The sequence below is a fragment of the Euleptes europaea genome, chromosome 8 (assembly GCF_029931775.1).
Source record: "Euleptes europaea isolate rEulEur1 chromosome 8, rEulEur1.hap1, whole genome shotgun sequence".
Taxonomy (NCBI): Eukaryota; Metazoa; Chordata; class Lepidosauria; order Squamata; family Sphaerodactylidae; genus Euleptes; species Euleptes europaea.
In genome coordinates this window covers 47,965,232-47,993,032 of record NC_079319.1, presented here as the reverse complement: position 1 = coordinate 47,993,032, position 27,801 = coordinate 47,965,232, and the positions used below count along the sequence as shown (strand labels likewise).

The 27,801-nt window shown below is 39.7% G+C and overlaps 1 protein-coding gene across 7 annotated transcripts in view; it reads right to left on the bottom strand.

The window, feature by feature from the left end:
- Window positions 1–1,456: 1,456 nt before the first annotated feature.
- The window catches only part of TRAPPC8 (trafficking protein particle complex subunit 8), a 70,607-nt gene continuing 44,262 nt past the window's right edge, over window positions 1,457–27,801 (bottom strand). For 4 of the 7 annotated variants that reach the window (XM_056854167.1, XM_056854168.1, XM_056854170.1 and 1 more), the window contains 16 exons: window positions 27,107–27,301; window positions 26,803–26,933; window positions 26,441–26,515; window positions 24,758–24,884; window positions 23,483–23,640; window positions 22,515–22,954; window positions 21,547–21,694; window positions 17,313–17,409; window positions 15,555–15,623; window positions 15,422–15,462; window positions 14,101–14,286; window positions 12,156–12,257; window positions 9,312–9,359; window positions 5,395–5,540; window positions 3,473–3,562; window positions 1,457–1,752 (listed from right to left, as the gene is read on the bottom strand). In XM_056854167.1, coding sequence (XP_056710145.1) covers window positions 1,518–1,752; window positions 3,473–3,562; window positions 5,395–5,540; window positions 9,312–9,359; window positions 12,156–12,257; window positions 14,101–14,286; window positions 15,422–15,462; window positions 15,555–15,623; window positions 17,313–17,409; window positions 21,547–21,694; window positions 22,515–22,954; window positions 23,483–23,640; window positions 24,758–24,884; window positions 26,441–26,515; window positions 26,803–26,933; window positions 27,107–27,301 — 2,288 coding nt within the window. In that variant the 3' untranslated portion in view covers window positions 1,457–1,517. The remainder of the gene's footprint in view (window positions 1,753–3,472; window positions 3,563–5,394; window positions 5,541–9,311; window positions 9,360–12,155; window positions 12,258–14,100; window positions 14,287–15,421; window positions 15,463–15,554; window positions 15,624–17,312; window positions 17,410–21,546; window positions 21,695–22,514; window positions 22,955–23,482; window positions 23,641–24,757; window positions 24,885–26,440; window positions 26,516–26,802; window positions 26,934–27,106; window positions 27,302–27,801) is intronic. The other 3 variants (XM_056854169.1, XM_056854174.1, XM_056854172.1) reach the window with 1 other exon arrangement.

Here is a 27,801-nt window from a genome sequence, read left to right as displayed (position 1 = left end):
ATAGGGGGGATTTAACACACACACACCCCGTTTGTTTGTTTTTAGTTTTCAGATTTTGCTGCAAACTTGGGGAGTACCTCAAGTTTGAAGAGACATCTGTTTGGGTGAGTGTGCCCCCATCCGTGGATTTAAGTATCCGCAGACAGGGGGCACACGTGGGAATTAGATACATAGATTTGGTGTTTGTTGTTCTTAATATTGCAGTCTGGTTTTATTGCACGCACTGTTTGTTTGTATAATACTTTCTTGTTTGCAGTGTTTTAACTATACTGTCCTTATTGCATTGTTTTTAGTTGTGCAATCCATCTTGAGCGTCAATGAGACAGCAGACTACAAATGAAGTTATAGCACAAAGCACTTTATGCTCTCATTCATCCTTGCTACCACGCTGAAAAGTAGATCAGTATTATCCCTATATTGCACATGGGGGACGGTGGGCTGAGAGTGACTTAGCAAGCCCACTTATTTAGCAAGTCAATCGTTGAGGTGAGCCTTGAGCATGGGCTTTCTACCTTATTCTCAGGCTACTAAGTGACAGTTGCTTGCCTTAGTGAAAAATGGCAGAACAATAGCAAATGTTATTTGTGATTAAATTCCAAATTAGAAATGTGTTCTGATTAGAATGATGAATGCAGATCAATTACAGCAGTGATACGTACATCAGAACTGACATAACCCAGTATTAACAGGCACCTCCCTTAATTCCTTGCCACTTTTAAAACATCATGAAAGAAACCAGTACAATAAATATGGCGCACATTTTATTCTATTTACAGCATGTGTTATAAATATAATACATTTCTGAAAAGCTTAATTAATGGGTCCTTTTTTAAAACAGATCAACTGAATTGTTATAGTTACATAATAAAGTGAATAAGTTTAAATGAGAAACATTTCATGGTTGTGAAATAGTGCATTTTGTACTGAGATGAAGATATTCACTGGTTTCAAAATTATTTGAAAATATTGAGTTGGAGTTATACGCAAGTTATAAGGAGAACCAGCTATCAGAACATGGAAAAACCCCAACTTAATTTTTTTTTAAGTAAAAATAAACAACTGGATAGGCTTCATATTTTATATCCTCGTGGACATCACAGAAACAATGTAATTATCAAGATGGCTTTAGAGCAAAAAATGCCAACCAGGGTCTTTGTCCTAAATTACCTAATACAGCTGCAAATATTAACACAGGCTGTCATGTTTCAGCAGCAGTCAAGCTGCATTTTGACAGAGTCAATGGTATGCAAGGATTTCCCAATTCTGCTATGAGTAGTCAAACTTGCATTAGGAGTATTTCAGTTTAACATACGAAATACTTGAAAAAGGATATCAACTTTAAATCCAACGTGCCCGGCGTTATGAAACAGAAGGGGGACAAACAGTCTTAGAACGCTGGTATTTTATCTACATCTTTTACACAAGTCAGATATCAAGGTTGCAAAGTTCAAAAAAAAATGCAGTAAATAATAGAATTGTCTTCCTTTTTTTGGTTTTTGAAATAATGCTGCAGCACATCAAATGCTGTTAATGATAATCAGTGCTGGCATTGAGTTCTGTTGACTTGTTTCAAACAAAGTGACTTGGTCTGAAAGCTTGGCAAATACTCGTGGGGTTCCAAGGTTATAAACTCCTGTATGAACAAAACATGCTTTTAACTGCAGACTAGAGACCTCCAGGCTTTTCAGCTGAAGTTTGTATTGGGTTTGCCCAAGCCAGGTAAATGAGCCGTGGTTTTCAAGCATTTCTGGGCTGAAAAACAGAAGGGGAAAAGTTTACATTTCTTTTGCTTATGTCTGAGAGCATTAGTACAAACCTAGGATCCAGTCGAACTGACTGGCCCTTCAAGAACTTCACCCAACCATATGGGGATGGGGGAAGAGAGAGAGAGGGACAGAAAATGAACATAGGCACATGCAAATAGATTCAAATGCCTTGGGGCGAATGCAACTACTTTACTGCAGTTTTTTCATAAGCATTTGCTCACAGAATTCAACTGGCATTACTATAAACCCATTATTTTTGAGCACATTATTTTCCCCTTTTGCACAAATTATGGATAGATGCTCATACAAAACTAATAATTGTTAACTACTCGACTTTCCTGATACTGCAACAGTGGTAAGTTGAAACATTTCCTTGAACAGGTACACATTTTGGAACTGCACACATTACAAAAAGGGGGTATGCGAGAACCATAGAGTACCAAAAGTGAAATGGGATGATGGTGGTGCTTCAGGGGCATTTCTTAGATGAATGAGTTTAGGCAACATCTTCCCCAACAGATGACCAGTACGCTCTGAGCTGATGGCAGCATAGATGGTTCTCTTCCCATCTGTATTATCACCTGTGAGGTAGATTAGGCTGAGAGAGAATGACTGACTCAAGTTCACCCAGTGAATTTCACAGCAAGCAGGTAGGTCATCCCAGGCTTAGGTCCAGCACTCTAAACAATATACCTCAAGTAAAATAGGAAATTGTTTATTGGACAGCACCAGACAAGTCCCTTATGCTCCAAGAAATCTTTAGTCTCAGTTTTTTAACTATTTCAATGTGAGATGAATTTGTCATTTAGCATTTATTTAAAAACTAGCTACCTGATCTTTAACCTGTAAGATGCCTATCCCCCTCCTCTTGATGAGACCCCTCAATCTGATCCTCAATCCCCTCTTAGTTGTTTTGTAGGGCACCCCCTTAGAAGCCTAAGTGATGTAAGGATCCTAAGGATGAGTCTCAGAAAGGACACCCTGGTCTTCTATTACAGAGGTAGGATGTCAGTAATACCTATCCTCCAGCTCCAAGGCACGCCAAATGTAAACGCAACCCTTGCTTCAAAGGGATGCTCCATCAAAGCAACAGGAATAATCCCACTAGTGATCAAAGTGGACCAATATCTGATACATCTGATGACCTATCAAGAGGACAGTTTTACCATTGTTTCATACTCGGTTCTCCATTATTACCCCACCCTGGAAAGCCAGGGTGTTCCGTCCTAATCTGCCCGCCAGATCTAGGCAGCAGATCTGAAGATGAACTCCATTGTTGCAAAAGATGGGGTGATCAGAACGTCTTTGTGCTAAGCAGGAACAACCTGCCAACCACAACCCTCACCAGGCAACAGCCTTGCACAATTTTCTGAAACATGGGACAAGTGCCGCATTGGGGAACAGCACTCAGAAGAGCCACAGGGGATATGTCAAAGAGTCACATGTGGCTCCCGAGGCACTGATGTCAACTGCTCAAAAGTCAGTATTTAAGAGGAGAAAAAAACCCCCAGATGTGCTCTTGCAACACCAAAAGAAGCAGTTGGCAGTGGCAGGCTGCCAAGCAAATTTCTGGACACTTGCTAATACACAGGGAGAGCTTCTGCTTTAAGAAACGTTAGATTAGAATCCAGTAGCACCTTAGAAACCAACACAAGTTTCAGGGCATAAGCTTTCTAGAGTCCTTCATTAAAATAAAACTTCGTTACCTTGTTGTTTTATGTCGCAGATCTATGATCACATCAACATCAGCCTGAGAACAATTTGAAAGTAGAAGAGTGACTGGAACTACACAAAGGCTGCAAAAGAAAAATGTGGTTAGTAACTCTAGAATACTTAAACTGGCCCAATTGCAAAGCACAATATTTTTATGTTATATATATATTACAATAAAAGTGAGATGTGTGTGAATACATTTGATTTATATTCAATACAATACCTACTTTGTTCCAGTGCTTAGTAAACAAATGCCAGTGTTGTGTTTCTTCCATAAGGCCTTATAAAAACCCAAGACCGCTTAGATATTTTATATATACTTTAATTTTTTACTCATTGTAAGAGCTTCATATTCCTGCAAATGGTTGGCTGGGAGATTCAAGTTGCAGTTATCATGTAGCATAATATTTTGTAGTTGATTTTTTAAAAAAATTCCATGGCTTGGATCCTACTTAAGAATTGGGGGGGGGGGCAGCATACAATTTTCACCTATTTCTGCCTGTCTGTCATGGCCTAGCCATGGTAACACAACATCTGGATGGGATGCTACGGCATGGTTATTGGGGAAGTTGCTGCAGTTACAGCTTCAAAAACCCAGCTTCAATTTTCCTGCAGGCCACTCATTAAATCCTTCAGGGAGCAGACTAGCAGCGCTGACAGAACAGGCACCCCTTAGGATTACACTATAAAATGAGGATGGGTGGTTTAAACAAAAGCTTTAGATTAAGAAACAACCAAGATAACAACCAGACGTAACTCAAGGTTATTTTGCAGTTTATGGGATTAATCAGTTTGAAGCCTGCCTCTCCCATATTTCAGATCTTTTGAAGGACTGTATGGAAACAACAGCACCAATCCACAAAGAAAACAGAAAGAATATCCAGAGATGCCACAAATCCAATTTATTAAAGACATTAACGGGATGCGTTCTGTAGCTATGTGCTTTGTCAAGGGTATTTTTCTACCGCTTGCACAAGAGACACTTTTTCTTTTCTGCTTTTTGTTGTAAGAACAGAGCACTGCTTTCAAGTGGACAATAAGAATTTTTGTAATAAACTGATTGATTCTCCAAATCGCCTGTGGATATTTTCCTGTGCACTTTTGTGAGACTGACCTGAAAATCATGATTCACATGCTCTGATGCAATACTCTGGGAAACAAACTCCTTATGCATTTTTTTCTGGTAAGCATTTTCTCTTCCTTTTCAAAGAGCAGCCAGTTTAGGATTGGGCATTGCACTACATAGGTACATTCTGTTTCTTGCAGTCCCTTCATTGTTCGGAAGAGGATTTTCTTTCTCCACTTGAAACCAGCTGGTGTTGCCTAAGACATAATTTCTAACCAAAATAACGCTAAACTACATTTATTCACTTTTATAAACTACATTTATACTCTTGTTGCCCTTCTCCCTCCAGTTTATCCTTTTGTCAGTTTTGCCTCTCTTTCCTCCCTCTAATTTTTCCCATGATCAACATTTAGACTGCAAAGCTCCTTGGAACAGTGACTTTTTATTTACTTTACTGTAACATGGCAGCACATTAAAAAAAAGCAAAAACACCCAAGAGGATCGGACTCAAAGTTTCCCCTTCAAAAGTGGAAGGCACTTCTACTCACTGAATGGGGCATCTTTTTTAACCTAGGCTTTTAATTAAGGGGTTGATCCTTTAACATCATTTTTATAGTCTGTTTCTAGTCAGAAAACTGTCCCATGAAACTCATTTTAAACTGCTCAATGCATTACGCTGGTTTTTTTTTTTTTTTTGCTCTCAATGCGTTTTTAATTATGTTTTTTTTATAACAATTATTAATGTATATGTTTTTATCGTGTTTTACTTTGTAATCCACCTCAAGCAGGTTCTCTGAAGAGTGGCATAGGCATTTTATAAATGAAATTAAACCCCAAAAACATTCAAACCTTTTCTGATGAAACGAGTGATTAAAGGTTTCTGGATAATGTAGACTAGTCTTAATAAGGTTGGACAGGTGATCTGGAGATGGCCTTGCAGGTGCTGATGTGGATTCTGGGCGAAAAAAATTGAACAGAACCATCTCTGGAGACTCCTGAAACAAAAATATTCAAGCAATTTCTTTTAAAATGAGAAGCGTTAAAAATCTTTCATGTGAAAAAGAAAAAATTAGAATTGACCATGATTTTTAGCTTGAACAGTTCTGCAACCTTTGAGATAGGAAGGTACCTCCTACTGGTTGCAGACGGGGTCACACCACAGAACAGTAGAAGGAGGGGCTTCTCCTTAGCTCCCAGAACAAGCATGGCAAAGTTCTTATTCTTCATTACTGTACATATAACAGCTTGAAACTTACGAACATTTTTTTTTATTTGAAAAAAGATGGAACATTACAGAAACAAAAGATATTCCACTAGACTCAAACTGATGAAGCCAACACAGAAATAGTGTATTTACAGATGGAATCCACTTAGAGACTATGGATTGAAAGATTCTAGTCCCCAGGGTGGATTTTCTGAAGGAGGTGAAAAGGGATTCAATTGACATTAAGGTCTTTTGTCCTGGTGATATGGAAGTGAGGGGTTCTCCTAACATCTAGCAGAGTTTCCCAAAACATTTTGAGTCACGGAGCACTTTTCAGGAGAGAAATTTGTCACGGAGCACTAATTTTCACCTAGCACCTATATACTAAACCGAACGACAGTAGTATTTTTCTTTCCAATCTCTTCATGGAGCACTAGGAGATGCTTCGCAGAGCACCAAGTGCATAGTTTGGGAACATAGTTTGGAGCATAGTTTGGGAACCTCTGATCTAGGGCACTGACTCCAACATGGTGCCCATTGAAGTGTTTCCTGATACTGTGCTTGTCAAGCCTTGGGGATAAAATACAAAGTGACCTGAAAGAAACAGAAAAACGAGTTGGAGTCAAGTACTGAGCTCATCCTGGACAGGTGCATTACAGCCATGTGGGCTGTGATGTGGCCACACCCTGGCATGGTGGGAAATACAGAGCTCCTTATTTATAGATAGTGTGCTGAGTTCTGATACTCTGCATTCAGAGGTGATTTGTATTAAGCTGTTCTAATAGAGTTCCATAGCTCCAAAGAGATGTTTGGTGAGTGCAGTCAGAACTGTGTTTAAGTTCTGTGTGGGAATCTCTGTGCTGCGGGTAGGTTAAACAATGACACCCTACTCCAAAACCTATGTATATGAGGATGGTAAGAGCTTGTTGCCCTGACCTGGATGGCCCAGGCTAGCCTGATCTTGTCAGATCTAAGAAGCTAAGCAGGGTCAGCCCTGGTTAGTATTTGGATGGGAGACCACCAAGGAATACCAGGGTTGCAGTGCAGAGGAAGGCACTGGCAAACCACCTCTGTTAGTCTCTTGTCATGAAAACCCAAAAAAAGGGGTCGCCATAAGTCGGCTGCAACTTGACAGCACTTCACACACACACAAGAGCTTGTCGCTTCTCAATCCTGTGGAGCACATGCTAATCTGAAATTCATGAAAGGAGCATGGTAGACTTCCTTAAAATAGAGTGTGGCTTATTTCTTGTCTTTCTCTAGACTAGTATTGCATCCACAGATTCTCTAAATAGCTTGGAGCCTGTGAATTTCATATTGGTGAGATATAACGAGGCCTATGGATCCACTTTCCATTCTCAAAGCCCTCTGCAGGCTGCCAATTTGATAATCACTGACTTCAAGTTGTATGGCATCCACTGAAAAGTCAGCAAGAAAAGCTTCAGAGAGAAATTTCTCATCTTTGGCTTCTTTAGGCCAAATATCTGAACATAGGTAGGGTTATCACAATACATTTCCTTCTCCCTCTTTGATTTGGCCAGACAGTATTCTAGAACACCGACTACCTCTGGGAGGAATCCGGGAAAACTTCAAGAGGGAAAGGCGACTTTGCCCTGACCCTTCGCCTAGCACTTGGAAGTTCTTCCCCACTCACCCTAGTCTCACCATGAAATGCAGATGATAAATGAAATAAGTAAGTAAGTCAATAAATAAATACATGGAAGGGAGGAACAAGGAGAAGAAATCTTGCTCTGTTAGCAATGGAGTGAAGACCCCCACGCTCTGGACGCCAGATAGGGCTTGGTTTGGGAGCTAATAGGAAGCCCCTCTTCTTATTGATGTTCTGTAAGATGATGTTATTTGCAACCAAGTGCAGATGCCATCCCAACTTGAAAGACTGCCCACCTCACCTTCAACCACTGGAGAAAAAGAGCTTTTATCCACATAAATATAAAAATACAAGAATAGGTTTACTAACTTCTTCTTTGTGCCGAACTTAAAAGAAAATACTTGTTTAAGACTATGCCCTAGTTCTTTCTAACAGGATAAACCCATGTGTCCAGGCAGTTCAAATGTAGGCTGCAGGTGTGTGTGGGGGGGCTCACATGAATGAAAGCCCCCCATACTAAAAGAAAGTCCCTGCACATAGACTAGCTATTTGCCAGTCTTCTCTCTGATAAGCTGGTCTTCTATGTACAGGTGCATTCTGTCAGGTGACCTTCAACTAGGATGGAGCAGAACAGCCAGGACACAGGTTTGCCACTTCAGAGAGAAATACAAAGATGCAGACAATTCCCTGAACCCATCTAATATTATCCCACACTATCTTGCTTAACTCAGAATGTTTTAAATCAGTCAATTAGCAATAGTCAACTGTTCAACTGACTGTGTTGACCTTAGTTTTTTTCCTTTTTATTGATTACTCATAAACCTACAAATATAAATTTCAAAGATATACACATTATTATCAAATTATTCACTGTAACACAACAATTTTGATCTGAATATGATTAATGTGAGAGCCAACATGGTTAAGAGGAGCAGACTCTAATCTTTGGAATGTTGACTGCAAAGACCAAGCAAATTCCCAGACTTGTCTTGTGACCTTATATCCTAGTCTGGTTCCATTTATAAACAAAATTTGTTATCATTGATTATTCTTGTGAGATAACCAATCCATAAAGTTTAGAAAGCAAATGTTTTGAGTGCTGAGTAATCATTCTTTGAATTCACTTTTTTGCCTGACCAAAAATCCATTGCAGATTAGATTCATAAGAAAACTCTTCATTTTAACACATTCAAGTAATCTGACTATTACTGTCTCTCTTTACTTCTTCGTACAGGATAATAGAACTACAGACTATCAAAGCATAACAACTATTTAGTTTATATTTTCCCCATTTAGGAAGAAGTTTTCCCCGGGATTTCATTACTTCTTTCTGCTGACAAAGATTTGGATGTATTCCAAAAATTTATCACAAATCTTTATCAGATTATCTTCAATTAATTTTTCCTTCTTAGATATTCTCTTCCTAAGAACTGGAGTGGCCCAGAAAAAGGTTCTAACTGGCATTCTAATCCCACTTTGCTCAATTACCAATCCCAGTGAGGAACTGCCCTCATTAATCCATGCTGCCAACCACACGAATTTAGCTGAATCCCAACATGCTTTAATATTTGGAATACCTAACCCTCCCTTAACCTCAGTTAAAGTATACATTTGTTTTTCCACATGGAGATTATTCCTACATAAGAAGAAAGTGATGTGCAACACAGTCCTATGTCATACTGGCATGAACAGGCTTTTCTCCTGAGCTGGTATTATTGTAAATGTATTTTCTAAAGGCTTCATGATTTCTATTCATTATGAGGGAAGAAATAGATTCTTTAAAATATATATTAAGTAGGCAAGCCCTGCTGCCTACTTAGGCATAGCTGCCTAAACCTGACTTTTTTCCACAGTTGCTGTATTGTCTTACTAATTTTCTTTAAAAGATTACTTCACTCAAACTAAATAGGATATAATACTTCAGAAATAGACCTTTCCCCTAGATTCCATTACCTGCTCCAAGTCTTCCCAGTCAGAATTCCCGAGTATTTTTTTGAAACCCTGCAAAAAAAAAGTTTTAAGGCAAGTGACCATCAAAGAAAGATCTTGGGTCATAGCAGGTAGGTCAATGAAAACACCGACGTGAGCATGCGCTATCACAATGAAAGTAAAGTGTTACCATGAATCTTAAAAAGAAATGTATCAATGTTCTAAAACAATATATCCCTCAATACTAGTTGTTGGGGGGTGGGGACAGGATTATGGAAGAAGGCTATTGCCTTCATGCACAGTGGCCAGTCTCAGGATACTGGACTAGGTGGACACTTGGTTTGCTCCATTTTATCTGCAATGACACTCAACTACCTACTTTTATCTTACTAAAATTTGCTGTGAGACTGTTAAACACACTGGCATAATTGATTCTGCTAGGTCAAGCATTCTGCCTCCAGATAACACTAAACTGCAGGGCATGGCTGTTGAGATCACAAGCCATTTAAATTTGGAATGATGCCAAGGAAGTATACACAGTGCATTCTAGGTACTGTTGACAGAATTTCAGTCTAATATAAATAGCTGGGTCTATAGACAAAGGCAATAGAAGTTAATTATATTTATTCCAAACACTTCTATGTCGCCTTTCCACCCAATCAGGGTCCACAAGGTGGCGAACATAAAACCAATAAAACAATTAAAATACAGTTAAAATATATAAAATTCAATTAAACACACAAACAAACAGCACTAGAAGGAAGGCCAAAAACCTATGGGGGGGATGCCAGACAAAATATATTTACTGGGCATGGAGGGGTGGGATTAAAGAAAGAACATCCACTTGAGTTAGCAGTTATGTCAACTATTTCCATTTGAGGCTAAAAAGAGCTACAAGAAAATAACCTTGAAGATGGGTGAAGCCCTTTTAGAACAAGCAATAAAAAGGTTGACAAGAATCAGGAGAGTATCTATATAGTTATTTGCAGTATATTATTTTCATTAATTTATCATACTGAAAAAATTAATACAGGACAGTCTTTCAGTATCGCAATATACATGTAGATTTGAGGATACTGATTATCATCTCCTCAGCCAAACACTCCAGCCAAGCCTTCTTTGGACAAAATCTTAAATGCTCTGCACAATGAATAGTTATGCAGTGACTGATTAAAAATACAATGCTACAAAGCTATTAGTATAAAGCCTTTTATCTGGGAATCTGTCTGTGAATTGGATAAACTGAGGGTTCTTTTAGCAGGGGTGGATTTTAATATTACATTGGCAGTTGCCAGGTTTTTCCCCAAGTCAATCAAGATTTTAAAAAATACTAATTTTCTTATGGGTTATCTAGATTGTTCTTTTTCTTTAATTTTTGATCTCAGTGTGACATTGTTCAGGGCCAAATTGGCCATATGAACAGTATCATTAGAGAAAGCTGTTCATTTTGTATTATAGTGCTCATCTGTAAGCACCCCCTTACAGCTGGTTCGCCTCTGCCACTCTCCGCTGTGGTGCTCTACCTGGAGGGTTCTCCAGAACTCAAAATCAGGGTGTAGGGGCATGGATTCTTGCATCCAGCCCTCCTTCTTGAGAGGGCTAGGCCTTAACACCAGGCTCCGTTTCTCCTTGTTCTTCCCCAGCCTGATTTGGGAGCCCTTCTTTTATTCTCTCCCCCTGGCCTACACTCCACCCTCCTCCTGAACCTGGGCCAATTCTGCCCCATCCTTCCCTAACCTTTAGTTGGCCCCAGCCAGGATGAGTCTCTTCTTTTGCCTTTGTCCAGGTGCCTGTTGTTAGTCTTTAACTGAGAGCTCTGGCCAGCTGCCAGAGATTCCCTGTTGTGGTGTGAATAGACTGTTGGCTCTTTATCACTGGCTGATGATGTCATTGGCAGGCGACTAGAACTTGTCACAGGAGCCAGCTGTTTCAAGGGCTGGCTCTTGGGCTCCCCAATGGGCATGGGATCCAGCAACAAGGCAGAGCCTCAGCACGACTCTGTCCCTAATTCCCACCACAAAGGCTCTTCCCCCACCAGACCTGGTAACTGTGGAGGGCCCAGGGCTGCTGCTGGGGTGGAGGCTGGGTGAAAGGCCATACCCAGACATCTTCCCAAGGAATAGGCTGAGAACTATAATGCTGAATTTTCTGTAATGCAAAGGGAAGTACTGTTGCCTATGGTGGTAATGTGCATCATACGGTTGTCTGGCTAAAACATTAGATTGTAGAATAGAAATCAGAAGACGAGCTACATCCCAATATTTAAGTGACAAAGCTGAGGGCTCATAACAATTAGTGTTCAAATAATTCACCTCCAAAACGAGTATGTCCCCATTTATTTGAATACAGCAATCCACCCCCATATCACAATTTGGATTGCAACAGAAAGCAGCGCTTGGACTGTAAGGGTAGATTTGCATTGTACCCATAGGTTGCATGCAATTTCACTATGCATAGATGTCCTGGAGGAAACAAAGACATTTAAACCACTAAATAAGGATTTGAAAGCCCATTCACCCATCATGAACACGATGTTCAAAATAATTGGTCCATTACATTTTTACCCATGACACACTAAATTTTTTTCATAATTTTTTTTGGTTTATTGATCTACAAATATATTTTGCACAAACGCACCTAATTTATTTATGTATTTAGGAAGTAAATTCATGTAGTTAATTTTATTTCGATGTCTGGCTGTACCCATATAAAGCTAGAATATTTCATTTGTTGGATTACAGACACGAAAGTTAAGAGCAAGATTATTTTAAAACATTTGAAAATATTACAACCAGACGCCACCAATATCATTTTGAAAAGCAAACAATGTTTATTAAAAACTAAAAAGAAAGAATTGTTCCATAATACCTGCTTTTGTGGGAAAGAAAATGCCTCCTTTCCTACTGTGTGAAGCATAACATGATGCTGGCCTTCCAATATCAGTTGCTTGTTATCTTCTATAACATACGCCTGTAGAGGACAAAAATTGAAAGAGAGAATGTAATGAAAGTCTTGTGAGGCATAAGATTATCACTAAGAGCCTGGGGCAGTTAGAGTGACAAACTAGGATCAGGAAGACCCAGATTCAATCCTCACTCCACTGTTAACATCACCGGGTGATGTTGAACCTGTCATATTCTCACAGCCTAAACTACTCATAGTCTTGATGCGAAATGGGGGAAGAAGGGAAAATGCATGCCACCTGAAGCTCCTTGAAGGCAATAGATGTGGTTAATTTTTATGCTCAGAAACTAATTAGTGGGCCAGAATAACCTTTTAAAGGCCTAATGTAAAAAATATTTTCATATAGTTTTACTCCATTACTGCCATCCCAACAAACAGGCTGGATCCAAGGATTTCCTTCCGTTATGCCTCACTTGGCAGGAATCCCTTGGATTCAACGCCCTGTGTCCAATTATGAAAATGTTTAAAATGACTGAATTTCATTTTTTTTAAAGATTAACTGTTTTGGAAAAGTTGGCTGTTTTGGAGAAAGAGCCATAAAACTCTTGCTTTCATCTGCATATTATTAGTAAAGAGTGAACGTATACAAACTTTTTAAAAAACTCATACATCAGTTTGAAAGTTTATATTTATTCTAATTGTGTTTTGTTTGTAAGCCACTTCAAAAAAATTTAAAGAAAAGTTAGGAATTTTTTTAAAGAAAAGTGATTAGGGTTATCCTAAGTTACTTAGATACAAGAGACAGGGTGCGGGGGACCGCTGGGCGCAAAGGTTCATCACACTGCCTGTCCATCCCCAGCCCCACAAAAACATGGAGGCTGCTGCCATTAGATTATGCTATTTATTGCATGTGGGTAGCAATGCAACAAGGGACTGGGGTCTGTGGTTGCTCCGCCCAGGCTTCACCCCTGCCTTCTTCAGAATTGTCCCTTCTCAGCCACATCCAGATGCAAGGAACAGCACTCCCTGGGGGTTTCATCTAACTGGTTGGGCTAGCCACACACACACACCCCATTGGGCCCCCAGGTGGGCAGAGTTCTTTCCCAGGGCCCACCATCCAGCTGATCGGCGGACCGACAGTATTGCACTGGCTAAGTGGAGCTCTGGGCCTGCCAGCCAGCTGACTGGTTGGCCCATGGCAGTGCAGGACATGGCTGCTCCCCACTGCCACCCTAAAAAAGCCAGCACTGGAGCTACCAGCCACACCATTCCCGTGGCCTGCTCACCTGTATCCACTGCACCTTACCCCCAGAGCAGCTCTGCTAGTGTGTGTAGCCCTCCCTGGGCCCAGGTAATTGACTACAGTGGTAGGGGAATGAGGTGGGGCCGGCTGAGCCTCACACACGGGTGCTTAGAAGAAAAATCATTCCTAGTTTTGCCCATATATGCCTACTGCATCATATGAAGATAATTCACAGTGGGTAGCCGTGTTAGTCTGTCTGCAGTAGTAGAAAAGGGCAAGAGTGCTACTGGACTCTTGCCCTTTTCTACTACTACTGCATCATATGTTCTTTTTGGCCTCTAGCTAATACCCAAGATACTACCTTTAAATAGAATCTTCATGTGTCAGAGGATAAAGTGACTAAAATGCTTTCCCTCTTATTTTTTGAAAAAAGCCTATAGGGTTGGATCCTATGAGTCTATTCTACTAACATTGGAGTCTTCTTCTGACAGAAGACGCCTCTTCCACTGGAGGAAGAGTCCACTACTAGCAGAACATAATCATACAATCCAATCTTTTTTGTGAGACTGTGTTATACACTCTTAGACACACACACTCCTCATTTAAGATTCATATAACTTGTCTCAAATTCTTTGCACGCTTCAAGCATAACATCCTCATACATACCTTCCAAAGTACAATGATATTCAAGTCCACTTCACTACAGTTCTGAATCAGTCTGACAGCATTGTCAAGAGACTGTTTTGCAGTTCCTTGTGAAGTATGCAGACTGTGTTGTGTATGAGTCCTTTTAAACTCAGATGGTAAGCTTCGGAAAAAGAAATCTGCACATGGACTGGTGGAACTGATAATCTATAAAAAGCAGCACATTGTACTTCGCTTGTTAGAAAGCTTAGTAAAATATTTGTCACACATGAAACAAAAACTGCAATTCAGAGAATTTCACAGATTCTATTCTTGCTCTCCATATTGCACTACCCAAAAACCCTTCTTCAAAAAGCAAGTTCAAAAAAGTTTGAGAATTTAGTACAAGAATTTTAAAGGAGGGAAATCACGCCAGTGTGTACTTGCCATTTCTCCCAACCACCAGATTTCATTTTTTTTTACTGAGTTTCAAACAGGTTTTTTTTTTGGGGGGGGGGGGAATTTAGACAAACTGAAATTCAGACATGATAAACATATCTCAGTTTGGAATGAGCAATCCTCCCGCCACTCCTTCTGCCATGAATGGTGTGCAGACTGAGGACTTCCTAGTTTGATACAAGTCACCATTTGTTGGGATATCCAGACCCAGAAAAATGGCAAACAGCTTTAGAACTTCTTGGCCACACACCTAGATTCTAAACCAGAACTAAACCATGTTAAGAAATCCAGTCTGTAACCGAGAAATATACCACAGTTTGTCATTTTTTCCAACTCAGGGGGTTACCGCACTTGTATTCCCAGCGATGTATTAAGAGTTTGAAAACGTTATAAAAAAATACTGTTCGCACTTTGTTTGGCCCCTTTAACTGTGAAGACGTCTTCCAACCATTTATAAGCCGTGGTATCCCAAAACCCTTTTAAAGCGATGTTTTTATAACATTTTCAAACTCTTAATACATTGCTGGGAATACAAAGTGTGGTAACCCCCTCAGACATCACTAGAAACTGTGGTTTATAGAAAACGAGGAAATCATCAAACTGCATCCCATATTTGAAAGGAGGGGGAAATCATAAGGACTTTGGAGGCTCATTTTCATCTTGAATGGGGCCAGAGCATTGTCATATTCAGAAGGGGGACCATGGTGTACCAACAAAGTATTTTTTAAAATTCCCAAACATGAACTTAGTGAACAAATGACACAAGACAAATCTATTATTGGATTTAAAAAATTACTTGCACTACACAGATTTAGCAGGGATTTTCTTTCACAGAAGATTGTATTAAGGAACATAAGTTCTTTTATACCACTAAGAGTAGCATAAATAAAATGACAACATGTACCTGTTCATTTCCAAAAATAATATCTGCAAATGTATAATTGTCTAAGAAAAGAAGAGAAAAGAAAGTGTCAGCTCCTCAAAAAGAGGTCAACATTTAATTGTAGAAAAAATATTCTCAAAAGTAAAAAACTTACCTAATACATTTTTGCATCTTACTGCTTTCAAGCACAGTTTTCCTTTCTCTCTGTTAGCCAGCTTAATATCTGATAGAAGAAATGAGTAAATATATGTCACAGATATATACATGGTTTCTACTGCCAACCCATTACTTTCCAACATCTCAAGGCAGGCAAAAAATATAACCTAAGATTTGCTGTGCCATTAAATAACTTACTGGTCACTAAATTGATTGCTTTAAATAGTGAGAGATCTGATCAAGTTGCTATTCTCTCATTTGATACTGAAATGGCTTTTGACAAAATATACTGGAAATTTATCTTTGTTACACTGACTAAATTCAGTTTTCCACATGAATTTTAGAAATGGATTACAATTCTCTATTCGTCTCACAGATCCAGGATACTAACAAATGGCATATTTTCCACACCATTCCCTCTTGAGAAGGGTACTAGACAAGGTCGCACTCTTTCTCCTCTTATTTTTGATCTATGTCTACAACCTCTGGCTTGTGTCATTAAACAATATTATTAATGGCTTTTTACATAATTCTTTGGGAATTTAAAATATTCTTTATGCAAATGATCTTTTAATGTTTATTTGGGAAGCTCAGTCTTCCATTCCTGCATGAATGAATATAATTAATACTTTTGGAGACTTGTCTGGGTATTCGACACAATCTAAGTTGATGCCACTGGGAGACAATATACCACCGAGTGTATTTGCTTATGAACATTTTCACTAGTGTCCAGATGTCATTACTCAACATGGAATACTGATTCTTAGAGATATTATGCATATGATTATGATTGTTAAAATTAAGCTAATTGCTGATATAGCTTTGGATTTGGACAGATGGGCAAGTTTAAACTTGTCTTTATGGGACAAAGTAAATACACTCAAACTGAATATTTTACCTAGGATTATTTATATTTTACATTGTAGATATATTCATAAAATTAATACTTTGTTTCAGAAATTATGTGGAGTTCTTTACCAACTCAGATTTTCTTAAAGGGGATGCAACTTCCATTCAGTGAAGGACGATTTGGTTTCCCTGAACTTAGTGTATATCATCAAGAATATTTGTTTACTTGTACTAATTATTTGAATCACTCCTCTCAGTTGGACTATTTATCTGGGGCTCTTTTGGAGGCTTCTTGTCTGGTGCCCCTCTCTAAGTGGAATATACTCGGGTCTATTTATGCTATAAGTAGAATACACACTGAGACACACACACAGGACATAAGTTCAGGGGTCAATACAATGGGAAAGAGGAGTGAAGAAAAAATAAAACCAACACTGTGGTGGCAGCTGCCACCAAAGCATTATTTAACCTGCACAGCCATCAGAGCTCCAATGGCCACTGAGAAGCCCTGACCACTTTCTAAAAACACTTGGTGGGAGCTAGGAAAGGTATTGGCAGCACTATAGTGCCCATGGACACCCCGTGTTAGAATTTATTGACATCAATCTAAAAACAATTTAAAAAGGAAGTTTGTGCTCCCTGAACACACACAAAAATTAATGTTTAAAAAGTACTGGTTGTCATTTATTACAAAAAGGACAGTATTAGTTTAACAAAGTAACAGTGCATTCCTAAGGAGAGTTACTCCAGTTTAAGCCCATTGAAATGAATAGGGTTAGGAATGCACTGTAAGCGATATATTCCCAGGAAAAAAACATGTTCTTGAATTCGCCTTATTTCTGTTATCATTAACACATATGTACACACAGAATTTGAACTGCTGTATCTGGTAAGAAAATTCACAAACCTTTGTCTTCCGAGAGGTTTATGGATTCCTGCAGCTTCCAGTTTTTACTGTTACTAGACACTTGTACTATGTGAAATTCTTTTACACCAGCTTCACTCTAAGTAAGCCCCAAGAAGAAGAAAAAGATGTAAGTAACTGGTTTTCATTATACATGCTAGGCAATTCTTCCTAGGATAAAAAAATACTTGATACCTTAATTTTGTACTTTTTAAGAAGGTTAGAGCAGCACAACACAGTCAAATCAGAAGCAAGAAGGTGGTAATACTTTTATTAGGGTGACTTATGGTCCCAGCTCTATTATAGCAGCATTTGCTCAATACATAAATGCCTTGTTAGTATCAATAACTTTTGACATAACAGTCCCGAGCTTTTAAGGATCTGGAACTGTCTTCTAGATCTTAGCATTTGCTTGTCATGTAACAAAAGGAGTCACTGCGTATTTGAAATATTTTAATGTCGGGGATTTTAGCTACAGCAACAGCTTTATTATCCAGCACTCACTTATCCAGAATGCTGAGTTAACTGGGATCGTTCAGAGGACGCCCCTCCCCATCAGCCACTGTACCCCTGTTTCTTCAGGCACATGCATGCCTCCCTCCTACCTCTTCAGCTGGCTAGCTTGATGCCCCTGGCTGTTGCTGGGCTTTTGCCAGCTGGCAATGCCAACCAACATTATTCTCAGGTGCTTCCACTGCCCCAGCCTGCTTTGAGCCAATTCTGCTGGTGGACTCCCAGGCAGCTGATTTGCTTGTCTGCATGCAGAGTAGGATGGCTCCCAATAGCTCAACAAAAAGGTCCCACCAGGCATTGGGGGAGGGGGGTGTCACTGATGGTGTTTTGTGAGAAGTGTTAGTCGCCCCAGTAGCGAGTGAACACAGCAGAGACAGCACGTATACAAAAGTGCTCTTTTATTCACAGTGATAAAGTGCTTCGCCAGCACGTCCTTCTCACAACAACTATTCACATATAGTGTATATATATATATATATATATATATATATATATATATATATATATACACACACACATCTGGCACAGTGTCCCAGCCAATGAACTGTTGGCTGCCTAGTTGCCAGGACTATCTAGCTCAGTCCAGTTTCGGCCAGATTTTCTGCTCAGTCATTGAGCGATCATGTGACACCACCTATCACCTGGCTGTCACTCAGATCATTGCAATCTGCTTGCTATGTGCAGTCTTAAATGTCAACAGTAACAACAGCATTCTTAATGGGGTATGGTCAATGCAAATTCCTCTGGGTCGAGGCTGAGCACAGCAACAAGCTTAATTATCTAGCACATCTAGTTGATCAGTAACCTCCATTCCCCATGAATGGCAGATAACAAAGCATTTACTGCATCTAGCTTTTAAGGAATCGGCTAATTAAACAAATTTCTATACTACATGAACTCAAACATGAAGCTTTATTCCAACATTATTTTATTCCCAGGATTATGCTAAGAAAGGGGTAGGTTTTTCACTTAGAAACTTCCCTCATTACTAAGGAAAGAGAACATCTGAACCATAAGAGCCAGTATGGTGTAGTGGTTAAGAATGGTGGACTCTAATCTGGAGAACCAGGTTTGATTTCCCACTCCTCCGACTGCAGAGGGTGCCAGGTTCAACTCCTGGCATCTCCAGGAATCAGGATCAGGTAGTTGGTGTTGTGAAAGACCTCTACCTGAGGGCCTTGAGAGGTGTTAAAAGTTAGAGTGCACAATACTGACCTTGAAAAACCAAGGGACTAACTCAGTATAAGACAACTTCATGTGTATGTTAAATTTATACTACTGTAGACGATGTTCAGAGCAGTTTGCATTCCCAAAGCATATTAAGGCCGGAACTAGATGTGACAAGTGTCAGAATCACTAGGACTTCAGGGTGCATTTTCCTTTTCCCCCACTAACTGCTCTTTCCCTCCCCCAGGAGCCCTACATAGCCTCTCCCCTTTCCTTGCTTCCTCCAAGCCTTTCCACTCACAAGTCAACCTACATTTATTTGCCTTCATCCCAGTCTTCAGCTTTCCCCTCCTTACCTTCCTGCAACACCTCTCCCTTGGAAAAGTTTGGCCAGGCTGCAAAAGCTGTGTGGTGGCTGCTGGGTTTGCTGAATTCCCCTCCATCAAGGGACATTACAGGGAGGAAAGAGAACACATGAGCACCTGAAACTGCCTTATACTGAATCAGACCCTTGGTCCATCAAAGTCAGTATTGTCTACTCAGACTGGCAGCGGCTCTCCAGGGTCTCCCGCAGAGGTCTTTCACATCACCTACTTGCCTAGTCCCTTTAACTGGAGATGCCAGGGATTGAACCTGGGACCTTCTGCATGCCAAGCAGATGCTCTACCACTGAGCCACAGCCCCCCCCTTTCTTAGCACGCCCAAGCTCACCCCTCCCAACTTTGCTTTACTGAAACCTAGGCTTAGAAGGCTTGGCAATATTGTTGTGAGAGCTCAGTAAGCATTCTTATAGCTATAAGTGGTGTTCCTCTTATTTGGAGAAGCTTTAACTCCCTAGATGCATTTTATTTTAGATTTCAGATTTTTTTGCAAACCCGGGACTTCATTCAAGGTTGTAAGAAAATCCCCCATGTCTGTCCTTAGCTCTGTTTTGTGGTCTTCGTGATCATATAATCTATGGCCTATGCTGGAGTCAGATATAACAAGCAAAGAACCACAAGGTTCTTCCAGGGGGTCACTTCACTTCCCCCTTCTTCATACTATTTCCTCTTTTTTCTCCTCCTGACAGCCCCCATACCCTCTCCCCCTTTCCCTGTTTCCTTCTCTTTCCATGTACAAAACAACTTTTCTTTTATCTACTTTTATCACATTTCTTTACTTCATTTATACCCCACCTTTCTCCCCAAGTGGACCCAAAGCAGCTTACATTATTCTCCTTTCTTCTATTTTAGCCTCACAACAACCCTGTGAGGTAGATTAGGCTGAGAGGGTGTGATTAGTCCCAAGGTCACCCAGCAGTTTCCATGATAGAGAAGTGCTTTGAACCTGGTTCTCCCAGACCCTAGTCTGACCTTCTAACTACAACAACCACTCTTAGCTTATTCCTCCTTCCCTCTCCCTGGCAGTCTCTCCCTGGGAAAAGTCTGGCCAGGTTGCAAAATTTGTGTGGTAACAAATCACTCAGGTAAGTTGTGTGGTGGCCAGTACCAGGCCTGACCAAGTCATGCAAGTTGTTTGGAGGCTGACACTGGGCAAATTGTGGGGCATCAAGTTGTCCAGCAGCCACTAACACACTTGGATGAGTTGCACAAATTGAATGGTAGCATTCCTACTTCAAGGTCAGCAGGCAGGGGAGAAGGCATGGACTGGAAGGCTCTGGAAAGGGCCTTCCCTGTAGCCTTCAACTGACAGAAACCAAGGTCTGGGGGCTAGCAATACTGTTGTGGCTGCATAGTAATCACTTCAATTTCCACTGAGATCTCAGAGGGCATTTTTTTCTTAAAGACAGAGGTGCTACATTTATTATTGGGGGGGGTTACCCTGGGTATTTATGTATTTTTAAAATTTCAGATTTTTTTGCAAACCTGGAGCTTTCCTCAGGTTTTTGGTTCATGGCTCCAATCTTTGAATTTAAATAACTCTAGATGGGCTGTGTTGAGAAATCTATAATTCTGATGCATAACAAGTGATTGCCATGGGATCTTGCAGAAGGACAACAGCTGAGAGTCCCCTGGTGAGAATTCAATTCTCAAGCTCTGTAGAGACCAGATTAGGATTGGGACTATTGGTGGGGGGAGAGCAGGGTCTTCAGCTTTCACCCCACAGTTTTTTCTGATCCAAAATGGACCCACGGCAGAGCTGCCTGTGCACTCCCTCCCTCAACGGGGCACGTTGCTCCACACTGAGATCCAAATCTGAACTGGGCCCCTGTGCCACTTCAGAGTTGAATTCTAACGGGGACCTTGCAGGCACCGCCTGGCTGTAAGTCCCTGTGTCCATCAACGCACAATTTGGGCCTAAGAGTTATTTTATCGCATACATCATTGTCACACAAGTAAAAGTTGAGAAGGCTGGGGCCAAGAATTATCCTGGAACTACTTTACACTGAGACCTCCTCAAATCGAATTTCATTTGCCTTGAATAAAATTTAGCTCAAGTGACTTCGAACTTAGCTCTATACATAACTCTAAAAATCATGCAGGCATTTGTTGCAATGTAAAAAAACTGATTAAAAAGAAACTACAAGTAATGTTACCCCAGGTCTGAGCGGACTTACAGTATTGATATTTTCCACATCCACAAACACTAGCATATTGTCACCTTCACCTTTTTCATCCTCAAGAGCATTACTTCGATACGCAGTAGCTCGAACAGTCAGTGACCGGCTGGTACAAATAACTGCCGTGTGTCTCAATACCCTGTGACTACAAAGAGAAAACAATTGCACTCTATGTACCAGATTTCCTTCATGTGCAATTCAGCAGCTACTCTCATACAAGTGGTCCCATTTATAAAAACAAAAATAAATGGTCACTAACAATTAAGGATACCAACATTAAAATGAAGTACACTCCATTAATTCATTTATGCATTAGGCCTCATCATACTCCCCAAAGACAAGAAACAAATTATAAAAACAAAATATGGGAAGCTATAGCTTTTGCCCAAAATTCTTATACAGAATGCATGTTTTAAAATACAGCTCCATCTCTGGACCAGTAATAGCACAAGAAATAAGCAGCATTTCAGACTAAAATATGCCTAAATTCATCAACTCAAGGTCTAGTTGCACAAGAGACACACACCTGAGTAAACTCAAGTGTCAGGTGGGGCTTCAGAATCACTCACAGCTTGTGCCAGCTGGCTCTATGTTTGATGCATTGTGCAGTTACCAGCACATAAATGCCTACAAACATAAACCTAATAAAATGTGTGGTCATTCTTCCTCGCAACCGTGCATGAGTGCATGCTCCTTTACAATGACTTCTACTGGCTATCTGAACATTAAAAACACACAGAAAAACATTCAGAGACAACCACCATCCTACCCCATGCTCAGTTCCATAACTTGTACAAGAGTAAGCCAATTCCTGCTCCTCACCAAACCCCCTTGGTGGTACGTACCCCTTTCTTCACAAAGGTTTCCTCTTGCTCATGCTCTTTCTGCTTACAGATCTGTTGGCATCAAACCAATTAGCTCAAAACATAAAAATACAAAAAAAGAAGCTTAAAAAAAAAACTTACCACATTTTTGAGTGTTTTTTAATACTTTCATAGTAAAATAAAAAATGTATTTCATGAACGCCTTCTTCATCTGGTCCACGTATCCACATGGGTAGCTGTACTGAAGCTCCAGGGAGGAGAACAGAGTCAGGAAATGGGACATCTATCACTTCCGTCTGATTTCCTGTTCCAGCCCCAAAGTCCACAGAGGAAGCGGAAGACATCAGTGAACATACAGAGGTAGAATGTTTCACAACAGTCTTGTAAGCACTGCAGTGTTCAGATGTTGATGGACTTAGCGGTGTTAAAATGGTACTGCTGCCGCCAAAGGTAAAACACTCTGGTCTTTTAGAGACAACTTTCAGTCCAGTTAGAGGACACTTGCTTACATTCATAAACTCTACATAAGTCTTTCGGATTTCTCCACAAAGAAGCCCAGTTGGAAAATTAATAAAGAATACCTGAGTTTGAAGATAAAAATATTAATATGTTATAACAATCTGTGAAAGTTGACAAAGGCAGTACAGTCACACTTAATTTGTCCATATTTAGGAATAAAAATCCTCAACTTAAGGTTCAGATAAATATGGCTTCCTACATTTTTAGCTTTACTTTCTCTTTTTAATAAAATGAAGTAAATGGTAATAGTGAAAAACAAGTGCCCAGAAAATGATAGGAAACTAAGTTGTTATTCCTTGGTTTTAGACAGCTTTCTTTTCAGCCAATCTTGGCAAAAATACACATTTTAGTAGCATATTTTATATGGTGTTGGGGGGGGGGGAAGGTGCCTCTTATGCTAGTTTACACCTGAGATCTATTTCATTAATGCAGGGATTAAATCCAACTAGTTTTTGATCAAGTAGAATCTAGCAACTTTACATTTAAACTGAGGAAGTCGAGAAATAAGAAAAATAGAAATGAAAAAAAAATTAATATATTTCAAAAGCAGCTGTACCATCTTTAACATCATTGTTAAGAATCAGTTGTACCTCTAGCAAAGGCATTTCCTCTGTAATAATGGGATCTAAACGTCGATCTGGTCCATATTTAATAGATGTTTTTTCTTCCTTTGTATTATTTAGGCGAGGGCCTTGGATTTCCAAATCTTGTCGGCCTCGAACTGATGTTCCATTAGGAATATATTTTCCTGAAAATAAATACACAGGATCCTGAAGTGCAACAAATAAGTAGCTTCAAACTAAATAGAACTAAACCACTACTTACAATTATAGCACCATCATGAAAACCAGTGAAATAAATATAAATCCATGCTATAATCAATGAAAGAGCCCCGTGGAGCAGAGTGGTAAGCTGCAGTACTGCTAAGCTCTGCTCACGACTTCAGTTTAATCCCAACGGAAGTTGGTTTCAGGTAGCCGGCTCAAGGTTGACTCAGCCTTCCATCCTTCCGAGGTCGGTAAAATGAGTACCCAGCTTGCTGGGGGTAAAGGGAAGAGGACTGGGGAAGGCACTAGCAAACCACCCCGTAAACAAAGTCTGCCTAGAAAATGTCAGGATGTGACGTCACCCCATGGGTCAGGAATGACCCGGTGCTTGCACAGGGGACCTTTACCTTTGTTTTTGTTTTTTTGTTTTTTTAACAATCAATGACCTTCCCAAAACCAAAACAGAAAAAGCACAACCAGCAAGCTGGCCAGAGGTAATGATGGTTTGGAAGGTTGATATTCTATCTAGAGGGTCTGAATCCACTTGCCCTAGATGGAGTGGAGCTGGTTTCTGTAGAGCAAGTTAACAGCTTGGGAGTGCTCATGGACCCTGCCTTGCTGTTTGAAAAGCAGGTTGGCACAGTGGCCTGGAGTGCCTTCTATCATCTGCATCTGATTCGCCAACTTTCTCATCACCTAGACTCAGCTGATCTGGCCATGCTAACCTCATGACTGGATTACTGCAACATGCTCTATGTGGGGCAGCCCTTGAAGACAACTACAAATGGTCCAGAATGTGGCGGCCCAACTGCTGTCAGGGGCTAGCTGTCAAGAACATGTTTCCCACTTTCATTGGCTGCCAGTTTGTTTCTGAGTTCAATGCTGGCATCTTTTCAGGGGAAGGGAGGGATTTGTTATTTTATCTTTGGTTTTAGCTAAAATGTTTTAATTACTGTATGCCGCCTTGAAACAAGAGGAAAGATGGGATATAAACGTTTTAATAAAATAAAAATAAATAAAATAAATTCAATAGCATTTGCAGTTTGTCAGCTATCAGCATTTGCAGTTTATGTTGTGGTAAACATACCACAACCTTACCTGCTTGCAATCCAACCGAAGAGTCTATTCCGTCTAGCACTGTAGTACCCTGAATAGTGCCAAGATTGTAAACGACTCCCAGAATGTGTAGCTCCCCTGTTTGATGGGGAAAGAGCTTTAGTCTTGCCTGTGGAGATATGTTAAATTTTTGTTGTTGCTAGTATACAGATCACTTATTTGACATTTATTCACCGTTTTAGTCATACAATAGCAAACAGCTCTATTTACGGTTATTAAAAGCTTATACCTGAAATTACATCTATTTAGATAGATATCTCATTTCTACAAGGATGCTTAATAAATTAGTGGCAATATTCAGCACATAGGGTTGGTTCAGACACAACATTAAACCATAGTTTAATGCTCTTCTATATAAAAGAATGTGTCTTAGCCACATACAGTGAAGTAATGGTTCTCCCTCTCATAATATTAGAATGCGGGGTCATCTGCTGAAGCTGAAACAGACAAAAGGATTTCTTCACATAACACATAGTTAAATTATGGAACTCCCTGTTCCAGGATTTGGTGATGGCTGCCAACTTGGAAGGCTTTAAGAGGAGAGTAGACATGTTCATAGGCATGCATCATGACTAGCAGCTATCCATGGCTGCTAGTCATGATGCATGCCTATTTTCTCCAGTACCAGAGGAGCATGCATATTATATTAGCTGCTGTGGGATACAGGCAGGATAATGCTGCTGCAGTTGTCTTGTTTGTGGGCTTCCTAGAGGCACCTGGTTGGCCACTGTGTGAACAGACTACAGGACTTGATGGGCCTTGGTCTGATTGAGAATGGCTTTTCTTATGTTTGTATAACTAACCAGTTTGTATGTCTAACCAGTTCCTAACCTCAGTACTATACACCTTTCTCTCACCTCCACAGAAAAGACCCAGATGATATCCCAGGCTGCTTCATGGTGGCCAGCAGAGGACAAAGCCTTGCCACATTGCAGGCTACTAAGATAACTAGTGTTCTACTATCACTGTTTTTTCCCCTTGTTATAAATGGAAGGAGTGTGCTGCATTACCAAGTCTTTAAGAGGGTGGAGATAGACAGAGGAGTCTATTGCCATGCAGACAAAAATGAGGGAAGGGGAAGAAGCCCACTAAAGAGAGCCACCTGAAGGCAAATATAGTGTATTTTTCAGCTGTTCTTGCCAGGAGACTTTGTAGGTGGTACAGGCATACAGGATTCACAGTAAACTAGCCAGGAATACGATAGGATGCTGTGTTTGTTCATATTGCAAAATCATCATTAAGACTAACTTCATATCCTGGTTTCATGAACCCTAACCATAATTACTGTGGTGGTCCGTATTCAGACAATTAACTAGGTTAGTTTAATTAAACCATGGCTTCACATTAAGTCTGAAGTGGCACATGGTGCAAACAACCATTTTACCATTATTTCTTTTTAATTCAGGGTCTGAAGACTTGTTTTTACAATTTTAAAGAATATAACTTTTTGTTCAAGATGGAATAAAACAAGGTTACCTAAATGCAGAAAAAAAACACTCATATTAATTAATAGAGTAATCCCCAAATTTGCTGCAAAAATACTATTTCTCATAAAATAAGTACTAAACTATATTGCAATTTTTAAGCGCTGAAGATCTCTTTGGGGATTTAACTTTCACAGTTAACATCTGGCCATATCATATGGATATATTTAATGTTATTTACCATTTTTGTTTCTTCACTGTTAATCAAAAATTCTGATATTACTTCAGCTCCAATCATATCTTTTCCACATGTCATCTAAAAAGAAAAAATAACCTGAAAAACATTTCCATTAAATACACCACTGTTTGCCAACGCTAAACTGTTGCTAGTAGTATCTCTCAGAACACTGTACTTTACTTTTAAGCTAGTCATCCCTGAAAAATGAAACCTGGATATAGCTTGAAGGCATGTGAACTATAATAAGTATTAAGGAAATCAAATTATGACGGCATAACTGATTGACTGTTCAACAGCAAGAACAAAGTAATATTTATCACTGACACCATACAAAATATTGACACAGGATATTTTTAATTACTTACTAGTTCTTTTGTTTCTCCATTATTGTTTGAACTGAAATCCTTTGGTTGGAACTTCCAAAGTAGTGACAAGTCAGTTAACAAAAGTGGAACTTTCAGTGGATTTCTAAAAGCTACTTCCACAGTTATTGGTTCTATGACAGAGAAAAGTCGTTATATATTTACAGTCAGACTGTTTTTACAAGATGTGAGAAAAAGTCAAGTCGTTCATAACTGAAATTTATAACTGAAATTATATTCCATACAGCAACTTTATTTCAGCAATGTCAAGTTGTACTGCTTTTCCAAATGTTTATTCAAATTTTACCTTCGACCACACCAAGTGGAAACCTAGAATTATCTGAGTATCTGTTCAGACAATACTGTGTCGGCTGGAAATTTGACAAAACAGTGCTTTTGTTAGCTGAAGCCACAACTTGCTCCTCAAGTTCTTTCCACTGTTGTGAAAATTCAGAGTCATATTCTTGGTCAAGGCTTATGTGCGTTGCTGCCTGTTTTTCACCTAGTTGTGAGTATATAAAAAGACAAAGTCACCTAAGTACTACACAGAATGCCAAATAGAAACAGGTTCAATTCCTATATCCTTGCTTATTTCATGTCTACACTTTGGAGGGCCCAGAACAGCATCCATGTGTCTTTAATTGTTTGCCTTAACAGAAGCATTTGCACTTCCACATTTGAACATCCACATGCATTCAATAAAACATTTATGGAATGTACTGGAGCAAATGAGAGATCTTAAAAAAGAACAAAAGGTAGCTGGCTTCCAAGACTGCAGAACAGCCAAGATTTAATTATTCTGCTTGCAAAGTTAGCAATGCGCGTAGGTGAATTGCAGGTATAGATACAATGGTAAAAATTGTTACAAAAAGTGCCTCTGATAACTGAGGAACAAGAGTAGAACAATAGTGCAGAAAAAGGGAAATTATGCTCAAGTATCTGCATCCTTTCAGTGAAGTACATGATGTACAGTAAAACCAGATGTTGCGTATTAAAGGCAAA